Genomic DNA, 12,245 nt, shown 5'->3' on the forward strand with positions numbered 1-12,245 from the left:
AGAGTATCCAACTATCTGAGTATGTCCTTTATCTTCATACACGAGACCTTTTCCTGGAGCACACTTGATGTATCTCAGAATTTGGACAACAACATCCATGTGTTCTTGGCAAGGAGAATTTAAGAACTGGCTTACCATACTAACTGCAAAAGAGATGTCCGTACGAGTGACTGTGAGATAATTCAACTTTCCAACCAATCTCCTATACCTTCCTGGATCAGATAGAGGCTCCCCCTGATTGGGTAGCAATTTGACACTTGGATCCATAGGAGTATCAGCTGGTTTAGCGTTCAACAACCCTGTTTCTTGCAAAATATCCATAACATATTTCCGCTGGGATATCACCAACCATCTTTAGATTGGGCCACCTCAATTCCCAAGATCTTTTGTTTGAAATTGATTCGAGAGATGTTGTTTCAACTGGAGTATTCCTTGACGATCATTGCCAGTTATCACAATATCATCCACATATACAATAAGATAGATACACCCTTGGGCAAAGTGACGATAAAACACAGAGTGATCAGCTTCACTACGAACCATACTAAACTGTTGTACTACAGTGCTGAATATGCCAAACCAAGCTCTCGGAGACTGTTTAAGACCATAAAGAGACCTGTGTAGCCTACAAACCATTTGTGAGGACTCCCCCTGAGCAACAAACCCAGATGGTTGCTACATATATACTTCCTCTTCAAGATCACCATGTAAAAAGGCATTTTGATGTCAAGTTGATGAAGAGGCCAATGTCGAATGGCTGCAATGGCTAGAAGAAGTCGAACAGATGCCATCTTGGCTACAGGCGAGAAAGTATCACTATAATCCAACCCAAAAATCTGAGTGTATCCTTTGGCTACAAAACGAGCTTTAAAACGATCAATCTTACCATCTGGACCAACCTTCACTGCGTAAAGCCAACGACAACCTACTAACGATTTCCCAAGGGGTAGATGAACCAGTTCCCAAGTACCACTACTTTGAAGAGCACACATTTCGTCAATCATTGCTTGCCTCCACTCAGGGTGAGATAATGCTTTACCTGGAGTGTTAGGAATAGAAACAGAAGACAAAGAAGACAAGCAAGTATAATGCAAAGGAGAACGACGATGATAACATAAATCAATATAATGTGGAGAAGGATTTCGTGTTTGACGTATACCTTTTTGAAGAGCAATCGAAAGATCTGACTCAGGTTGTGGGATCGGATCCGGTGTTGGCGAAGACGTCGGAGGAGAGTCTGTAATGACCTCAGGGACAGGTACTGCCTCAGGAATAGGTACGACAAAAGTGGGTTGGCGACGCTGATATGTTTGAAATGGGCGAGTAGTGGGAGGGACAACCGTAAGGCTAGAATGGTGGGGGATAAGGGGAAATGAGACTTCCGAAAGAGGTGTATGAGTACTTTCCTGAAGGGGTTCCGGAGTTACTTGGCTGGACTCGAAGTATGGAATTGACTCGAAGAAGGTAACATCGGCCGATACGAGGTATCGTTGTAGAGTATGTGAGTAGCAACGATATCCCTTTTGGGATCAATGATAACCAAGAAAGACACACTTTAGTGATCGAGCTGATAGTTTATCAAGACCAGGGGAGAAATTGTGTACAAAACACGTAGACCCGAAAACTCGAGGAGGAATTGGGTGAAGAGGAGAGTTTGGAAACAGGATTGAGTGAGGGATTTTATTATTAAGGACAGATGAGGGCATGCGATTAATGAGGTAACATGCTGTGAGCACCGCATCCCCCCAAAATCGGAGAGGAATATTACCATGGAGAAGTAGGGTCCGAGTGGTTTCTACGAGATGCCAATTTTTACGTTCGGCTACCCCATTTTGTTGAGGTGTATGAGGACAACATGTTTGGTGCAGAATACCATTGGATGACATAAAATTTGAAATTGTTGAGATAAATATTCGCGTGCATTGTCACTTCTTAAGGTACGGATAGACAAGCCAAATTGGGTTCTTATTTCTAGATAAAATTTTTCAAAAATAGAAAACAATTCTGATCTGTTCTTCATTAAAAATAGCCACGTGCAACGTGAAAAATCATCAATAAAAGTGACAAAATACATAGACCCAAAGTTAGACTCAGTACGCGAAGGACCCCAAACATCGGAGTGAACTAAAGCAAAAGGGGACGCAGCCCGTTTATTGACTCGATTGGGAAAGTGACTACGAGTATGTTTCCCTAACTGACAAAACTCACAATGTAAACTAGATAATTTAGATAAGCTGGACACCATCTTTTGGAGCTTGGGAAGACCTGGATGACCTAACTGCGCATGTATAATGAGTGGAGAATCTGTGGCAGAGCTTGTGGTGGATGACGCATAGAAGTAGTAGAGGCCTTGAGACTCACATCCGACGCCAATCGTCTTCCCCGAACTCCGATCCTGCAAAGTAACAACACTATTAGTAAAGGTGATAGAACAATTAAGGGCACGAGTTAAACAACTGACTGACAGTAAATTATACGGAAAATTAGGTACATATAGGACAGAAGCAATAGAGAGAGATGGTAGGATTTGAACAGTACCAATCCCTTGGGATTGGGTTTGAGAACCATTTGCGGCGTTTATACTAGGTAAGAAACCATAGGTAGAGATGGAAGAGAAAAAACCTTTATTACCGGTAACATGATCAGACGCACCAGAATCGAGGACCCAAAGACCAAGAGGAGATGATTGAGAGAGGCAAACAGATGTATTACCAATGTGTGCAACCGAAGCCGTGGAACCAGAGTTCTGATTAGTCTTACACCACCTGAGAAAATCGTCGTAGCTTGGCGTAGGATTTTGAAGTGAAGGTGAAGTCTGCATAGTATCAGGATAAACAATTTGAGCTGCATTTACCTGACGTGGAGGTCTGCCATGCAGCTTCCAGCAACGGTCGATAGTATGCCCAAGCCGATTACAATGGTCACACTTAGGACGAGGTTTGGAGTTGGATGACCCTCCTCGAAGGCGATTTTGATTGTTTCCAAGAGATGCAAGGGCGGCAGTGTCACCTGGTGTTGGAGCAGCAATAGATAGAGGAGAAACCAGACCAAACTCATGAGGTGTAGCCAAGCGCAACAGTTGTTCACTAACTGTATCATAGCTAGGAACAATAGTACCTGATAAAATCTGGTTACGAACGGATTCTAGTTCTGATGGTAGTCTTTTAAGTGTCATGACCATGAAATATTTACTCTACTGTTCGGCATGAGCTGTTGCATCTTTTGCGTAAGGCATGAGGGTTTCATAACTTGCTTTCAAGGCATTAAGCTTACTCAGATAAGCTTGCACATCCATATTTTCCAACGTCAGTGTGTTGAGTTTGTGGATGACACTGTATAGAGAGTGAACGTCGTTGGGAAAGACTTTCTTGGCCTTTTCCCATACCTCATAACAAGTGGAGAAGGCTTGGTACTGAGCTTGGAGGTTAGGTGCTATGGAAAACCACAACACAGTACACAGAGAGGCATCAGTTTTCTTCCATTTAGCGAGTTTGTCGGTTGCAACGGCAGACAATTTTGTGGTTAGGTGCTCTTCAAATCCCTGACCGTGAAACCACATATCGACAGCACGAGCCCATATGTTATAGTTTGCTGATCCTGTTAGTTTTTCACATGGGATCAGCAGAACTTTAGTAACAGTCTCCCATAGCTTCAAGTTAACAAGAACGAGGCTGTTTGAACTGGAGGGTAGATTCTGGCGAGGCGGAAGAATAAACCGAGAGCGGATCTGCGATCAGAGAACAAAACTGAGCCAATTTTTTTTGATGAACAGTACCGCGCCGATGAACAGTACCACGTCAATGAACAGTTCCGTTCGATTAACAGTACCACGACGATGAACAGTGCGTGGCGATGAACAGTGCGCATCGATGAATAGTACGCGCGATGAACAGTATCAATATAGTCGCCGAAAAAAAGGCAAACCGGAGTGATGACACGGTTTGCAGAAGGAAATTTCTCACCGGAAGACAGTAGGTCAACCGGGTAAAACACGGCGAAGAATTTCCTCTTAGTAGGCTCTAGATACCATGTTAAGATACGAAAGACTAAGAGGCATTTGAATAAACCGTGTGTCTTGTAAAGCACTACGAAGACTTTATTATATATAGAGAGATTACAACTAATTACATAATATAGTCGATGTGGGACTGTTCTATATACAAATATTCTTAACACTATATTTATAAGTATCAACAGAGTGAACAATTAATCTCCTGGTGGTATGTAGGCGAGCGTGGTTAGCTTCTCCATGACTCATTCCACATTACAACATATAGTAGACACATTACTTTCTCATTCCCCCACGTCAAACAAGTTACTCTAGAGATGGGCGAGTCATTCTATAAAAGAGAGACAAATCCGATAAATGAGCGTTCAATCACATAAATGAGAGAGAGAGAGACACACACACACACACACACACTTACCTTCTTTTTAAATTTGTAATGATGTTTGTGCTAGATCTCGAGTTTGATGCTTTGGGAGATAGTTTATCTTTCTCAGATTGTGCTTGAAGTTTTATTAAACGTCACTTGGTTCTGTTATTGGCCAAGGGTTGGTATCCCGTCCCTGCTTCTAGGTATACGTAATGGGGTTTCCCTCGCCCCTAAGAGTGGCTAGCTACTAATAACGGGTGAGGCCCTTTAATCACCGATTTGGGGTAGGGGTGAAAAACGAGCATGTCCGACCCGCAAAAAAATAGTGTAGGGCGGGGTAGACATAGTTGCTGTTCTGGATTTAAAACAATGACCATGTCTGCAAAAAATAAAATAAAATAAGGGTGGGGTTGGAAGGCCCGCAAGCACTGCATCTATAAAGACTATAAACACAAACAATTATTGTATAAAAAATGAAAAAAAAATTACAAAATTAGTGTTTCTTGAAAAGTCTTCCATTAATATGAACGACTCCATTGATACATTACCAATTCCAAGTCAAAACATGACATTGTCAACGGTAGCAATACTTAGAAGAGATTGTAACGAACACAGAAACAATTGAATTCAATTATAGCTTTATTAATTCCAACAAGTACCAAGGAAATGTCTATGGAAAAATTGATTAAGTCATTCCATTTCTTTTTGGAAAATGAAAACATTATAGAATTAATGGTAAACGAAAAGAAATCATTTAGAAGGAATGCCACTACAGGAGGAGAGAATGTATCACTTGCTGCCTCCTTCTCATTGCACCGTGCCTTATTATATATGCTGATTGCTGACCCAAAAAATATTTTCTGTTAGCACCATCTTACCTCTCTTTGGTTCCACAATACTAGGATCATTTGCCATCTGTCCTTGATTGCTTCAAATTTGTTTTTTTTCTCGAACAATATTATTTTGCCAGCTCATAACATCAACCAATTATCAATTTAGTAAAAAAAGCTGTATCTAATCTAACAAGACCATTCTCCTCTGTTGCTCTCCATGATGCTTTCCTTAATCTATAATATAAGAAAATAAGTGGCTCTGGTTTTTACAAAATTACCCATCCTTACTTTTTGTACACCTATTAAAATTGTTGGTTTTTTGGTCTATCCACACAATTGTCCATTATATCTTAATATTTTATTCAACTATATTATAACTTATTTTCACCATTCTTTCTCTCTCTTCACCTTTTTAGTTTTCTACTCTAATCTCTCTATACTTCATTTACTCTTTAAAAAAAAAAAATTTATGATCCACAAAAATTTAAATATAAGAAAAATATTATTTATGATTAAAAAAAATTATTCAAAAATGGTATACAGGAAAAAATCTATTATTGATCTAAATATTTTTTATCCAAAAATTTACTATTCACTCAAATATTTTTATAAATGATATCGAAACAAAAATATTATTTGTATACGGAAAAAATTTATTATTGATTTAAATATTTTATATACGGAAAATGATATTTATGATCCGAAAAAATTTATTCAAAAATGGTATACGGGAAAAAAATCTATTATTGATCTAAATATTTTTATATACGAAAATTTACTATTGATATAGATATTTTTGTAAACATTACCTAAACATAAATAATATTTGTATACGGGAAAAATCTATAATTGATCTAAATATTTTTCTATATGAAAAATGGTGTTTATGATCCCAAAAATTTTAATTCAAAAATGATATGCGGGAAAAAATTTATTATTAATCTAAATATTTTTATATACGAACATTTACTATTGATCCAGATATATTTATAAACGATACCTAAACATAAATAATATTGTATACGGGAAAAAATCTATAATTGACCTAAATATTTTTCTATATGAAAAATAGTATTTATGATCCAAAAAAATTTAATTCAAAAATGGTATACGGGAAAAAGTCTATTAATGATCTAAATATTTTTATATACAAAAATTTATTATTGATCCAAACATATTTATAAAGAATACCTAAACATAAATAATATTGTTTACGGGAAAAAATCTATAATTGACCTAAATATTTTTCTATATGAAAAATAGTATTTATGATCCAAAAAAATTTAATTCAAAAATGGTATACGGGAAAAAATCTATTAATGATCTAAATATTTTTATATACAAAAATTTACTATTGATCCAGATATATTTATAAACGATACCTAAACATAAATAATATTGTATACGGGAAAAAATCTATAATTGACCTAAATATTTTTCTATATGAAAAATAGTATTTATAATCCAAAAAAATTTAATTCAAAAATGGTATACGGAAAAAAATCTATTAATGATCTAAATATTTTTATATACAAAAATTTACTATTGATTCAGATATTTTAGTAAACGATACATAAACATAAATAATATTTGTCTACGGGAAATTTTTTTTATTGATCTAAATATTTTTCTATATGAAAAATGGTACTTATGATCCAAAAATTTTAATTCAAAAATGGTATACGGGAAAAAGTCTATTATTGATTTAAATATTTTTATATAAAAAAATTTACTATTGATTCAGATATTTTTGTAAATGATACTGAACATAAATAATATTTAAATACGGAAAAAATCTATTATTGATCTAAATATTTTTATATACGAAAAATGGAATTTTTGATCCAAAAAAAATTTATTCAAAAATGATATACGGGAAAAAATCTATTATTGATCTAAATATTTTTTTATACATAAATTTACTATTCATTCAAATATTTTTATAAATGATACCTAAACAAAAATAATATTTGTATATGGAAAAAAATTATTATTGATCTAAATATTTTTAAATACGAAAAATGGTATTTAGATCCATAAAAAATTTAATATTTTTATATACAAAAAGTTACAATTTATCCAAATATTTTTGTAAATGATACCTAAACATAAATAATATTTGAATACGGGAAAAAATATATTTTTGTCTACATATTTATATATAAGAAAGATGATATTTATGATTCAAATATTTATGATCCAAGAATGATATAAGAGGAAAAAAATTTATTGATCTAAATATTTTGATATACGAAAAATTTATTATTGATCTAAATATTTTTTCATTTTAAATATTCTATTTAAAATAAATATATTATGTAAATAAATGCGCGTATCAGACCAGAACCCGTGCGTATGCACGGGTTTGTTACTAGTTAATTTTGATAAGTCATATTCAACAGAGACACTATTCCTATTCCTTACTCACACACCATGGCCTCACAACAAAGTCTCTTCTTGTTTTCATTCTTCATTATAATTCAACTGCTACTAGCATCAGCTAACTGTCCCCCTTCAATTAACTGTGGACATCTCGGACAAATCCAGTTTCCTTTTACAACCCCACAACACCCAAACTGTGGCATGTTAACCATACACGGTTGCGATGACCCCGAACCACAATCCACAAAAAGCATTCAAAATAACAATAGATGGTTCGATATACTCGAAATCGAACCCTTCACAATCACAATTCGAGATGACCAACTCCACGATTTATTGCAACAGAAAAGCTGCAACATTCTCAACTTCAATTCTATGTTTACTGTCAACACGCCTTTGGTTTCATCTCGTTTACAAAATTATGTAACCGTTTTCGGATGTAGCAACATGAACAACACAGCTGATCTTCAACAGTACTATTCTTCTGTTTCTGATAATACTTCAATTTGTGTAAACCCGTATGCCAGTAATGAAACTATTGTGGTTGTAACTGATTCCACCACTTTCAACTCTAGTCATCTCAAAGGATGTTCAAAGGTGGAGCTTCCAACTAAATATGAAGTTCCACGTGTTGATCCAGAAGATCTTTTTTACTTCTTAATTGCTGATGTTGCAATCAAATTACAAGTTTCTCAAGATTGTTCTACTTGTCATGATCTTGATGGCGGTCAATGTCGTCTTGATACCAAAGGCCAATTTTACTGTCACCAAGGTACCACCGCAATTTTCAATTTACAAATTTAAGATCTCTCCGATTAGTCCATTTCATATCAACACTTATGTTGTTTTATTTGGCAGGGAAATCTAATAAGACCCTTCTAATAGTTACAACAGGTATGTAGAAATTAAATATAATTTACAATTTTTTCAATTATTTTCTTTAATAAACAGTTCAATCATTTTTTTAAATTAATTCTTTAAGTATAGATTTTGCAAATTAACATTTTTAAGAATGTGTGCGTGTGTGTGGTCTAGTGGTGAAAGCTTGGATTTTGAGGATGTGCTCCCCTCAAGCCTAACACAAATTGCATATTAAAAAAATAACAATTTCAAGAACTTGTTAATATATACTTTAAAATATAATTCAATTACTTAAGTTGATTAAGTTCTTTTGGGCTTGATTAGCACCTTATAAGCTGAATTAGTGGTGAGTAAATAATAATCTATGATCATTAATGATAATGTCCAATAGACACATCATATATTCAATTTCTCTCTTTCTTTTCTATGCGTGTTAATGTAGTTCTAGCCAGTATTGTCTAGAGAGTCAAGCTTTTTGATTCTTAAGGTGCATGTTTAAGATTTGGTGTTCATTCTACTTGTTTATTGAGTGACCATGACAAATATTTTGAAGAATTTTTGAAGTGGTTTTAGTGGGAAGTTACCAGTTCCTTGCAACAATAATTAGGATAGATGGAGCAAAAGAATATAGGCGGCCTTTAGATTCCATTATGTGATGGAAATAGTGCAAACGAGAATGCAATATTTTGTCAATAATGCATTAGATATACAAATCACGACACATAATGTATTGAAGAAGAAAATTGAGCAGGATACTTCATCTATGAATCCTTGATACATTCTTGAGAAATGCCGTGTTGGTGACGACAAATTCAAAAATGTTTGTTTACAAACTTTAAGAAGAAAATTTGTAGATGAAGAACAATGAGAAATTTGATGGATATTTCTATATGATTATACATATCACTAATCAAATGTAAAGCTCTTCCAAATTATTTCTTATCAAACCAAAGTGAACAAGATGATGTAGACTCTCTTCTCCAAATTTTATTCTATTGCAATGTAAACTAAAAAAATCAAAAGATTTATCAATCATGAAGGTTGAGGAATTGCAGTGTTTTCGGAAGCACACAAACAAAGAGTGCTTGAAAGAATAAAAGAATATGTGACTGAGTAGGATATGAACGCTCAAACAACTAAGAATGGTGATGGTTAAAAGTTGGAGGGAAATGGAATATCCAAGAGAGGAGGATCTCAAGAACAATACCCGAGAAAAATGATTAACCTATATCTTATTCAAGAAACCATAGTGCTCATCAAGAAATAAATAAGAAGAAACCAATGAATAAAAATAGTACTCAATGCTATAATTTTCAAAGATTTGGATACTTTGTAAGGAGTGTTAGGGAAAGTGTGTCCCACGAAATAAGGAAAATGCAGACAGGAACCCATGGATTAGGGTGAGAGTAACTCACAATCAGACTTTTTCCTCTTGATGTAAACATTAAATGATTAACTTAGAAGTATAGATGGTTGGTACTTAGACACAAACCATTCAAATCTAAAGATGAGTCATCGAGAATGGCTTGTCATTTTGATAATTCAACAAAGTCAAAAATAAGATATGATAATAACATAAAATTCCCATTTGAAGGGGTTTGCGATGTGTTGATCAAAGATAAGCAAGGAAGTCAAGCACTCATCTATGGTATGTTGTATGTTCTCAACATGAATAACTTGTTGACCTACAAACACATGAGATTTGTGAATTGTGATATCAAGATTTTAAAAATCGGTTTATAAAAACACTTTAATTTAAAATGAGTTATGTTAGAAGATAAAAATAAACAGGGAGGAGGCAACAAAATAATCGAAAATAAAAGGGACAGAGAAATAAGTAGTGGAATAAAAATAAGTAACAAAAATAAAAGGGAAAGGGGTAAAAAAATTACATCACAAAAATATTTTGGTTCAGCCTACTCTAGTCTCTAAGAGTTTTTCTTTGATATTTTTACTAAAAAAAACACTGATATTTTTCATAGGATCATCCCAAAAAACCCTTAAAAACAACTTAAGCTTTTGCATAGGGCCATACCAAAAGCCTTTCACAAATAACCAATAGCTTTTACACAGACTTCACTCAATAACCTTCAACAAATAACTAGAGCTTTTTCACAGGCTCAACTCAATAACATTAAACCAATTTTTTTTACAGGTTTAGCTCGCAATCTTCAAATATATTAAAAAGTATCACAAGAGAACTACGCTCTTGAATAAACAATTATATGACAACACCAATACAACACAACTCTCATATGATAAATTTCACTCCCTTGACACTAATGTAACTTCTAGTGAAAAATAACTTTATAAAAGAATGAGAGATAGAAAGATGAGAGATTTTTTATTCATACAACTAGTGTATTTTAAAATGAGGAAAAAACTCCTTTTTTAAGAAAAAAATCTAGCTAAAAAGGCAACAATCCACAAGTTTTTTTTTCAATATTTTAATAGATTAAAACCATGTAAGAATCGATTAGCTTTGCTTATAAAGAAAAATTTTAATTTCGACATAAAAGCCTTCTTAATTGATTATTTGATGTTTCACATTATTTTAATTGATTAGAAGCAAGGTTTAATTGATTAAACCGTGTGTTTTTCATTCCTAATTGATCAAAAAAATTCTTGTTCGTTTAAGCACTTTCCCATATTGGTTTTAAGAAGTTTTGTCGAAAAGATGAGATATTTGAAATGATTTTGTGTGTGTGTGCGCGCATTGTCTTAGTACGTCAAGACCTACTCTTGTTTCATTTATAATAAACTTGTTGTGAAAGACGATACCAATAACAAAGTATAATAGGGAATTAGGGAAGAGAATAAGAACACAAGAATTGGTTATAACTGCTATTCTTTCACTTTCTCTTAAAACAAGATTACAAGTTTACAAGAATAACAAATAACCTCTCTCACCCTAAATTAGGATTTGCAGCTTAGCAATGATGAGAGACTAGTATGCTATTTATAATAAAACCTAACATACTAACTAATGGGCTTTTTCCAGAAGGCCCATTACACAAGCCAACTTAATAAACAAGCTAACTTAACAAATTAGGGTTTAAACACTAAAACCTAATTTAACATGCTAACAACCCTAGCATCTTCGACACAAGCATGTGAACAACCTTCGACATCATGCTTAACCCTGTCGAACCAAGAAGCTACCCTTCGGCCATACTAGAGTTCGATCCAATATCTCACAAATCTCCACCTTGGATCTAACTCTACAACATCAAGGGAACACACTAGCTTTCTTCATGCAGCTTTATCAACTGCATACAGTGGAAAAACTTGCAACTCGGCAATGTCTTGGTGATCATATCAGCAACATTATCTTCAGTCGAAACCTTCAGCACTTGGACTTCTCCACGCTCGATTACTCCTCTGACGAAATGCAGCCTCACATCAATGTGCTTAGTTCGCTCATGATAGGCTGAATTCTTCGACAGGTGTATTGCACTCTGACTATCACATTTAACAGTGATACTTCGACCTTGAAGTTTCAGCTCCTTTGCAAAACCTTCAAGCCACAATGCTTCTTTCACAGCTTCAGTGAGAGCAATATATTCCGCTTCAGTGGTTGATAGAGCAACAACCTTCTGAAGAGTTGCTTTCCAACTAATTGCTGTGCCAAACATAGTGAAAACATATCCAGAAATAGACTTTCTAGAATCCATACAACCTGCATAATCAGAGTCGACATATCCTTCTATTACTGTTTTACTATCTTCACCCAAGGCTCCACCATAAATTAGGACTCTATTCAGAGACCCATTTATGTACCTTAAAATCCACT

General features: G+C 34.3%; 1 protein-coding gene across 1 annotated transcript; it reads left to right on the forward strand.

The window, feature by feature from the left end:
- Positions 1-7,642: 7,642 nt before the first annotated feature.
- On the forward strand, positions 7,643-8,395 carry LOC131646668 (uncharacterized). Its single transcript, XM_058916653.1, has one exon. The coding sequence runs from the start codon at positions 7,643-7,645 to the stop codon at positions 8,393-8,395; it is 753 nt and encodes a 250-aa protein (XP_058772636.1).
- The last annotated feature ends 3,850 nt before the right edge of the window (positions 8,396-12,245 follow it).

The sequence above is a fragment of the Vicia villosa genome, linkage group LG1 (assembly GCF_029867415.1).
Source record: "Vicia villosa cultivar HV-30 ecotype Madison, WI linkage group LG1, Vvil1.0, whole genome shotgun sequence".
In the NCBI taxonomy this organism is placed as follows: domain Eukaryota; kingdom Viridiplantae; phylum Streptophyta; class Magnoliopsida; order Fabales; family Fabaceae; genus Vicia; species Vicia villosa.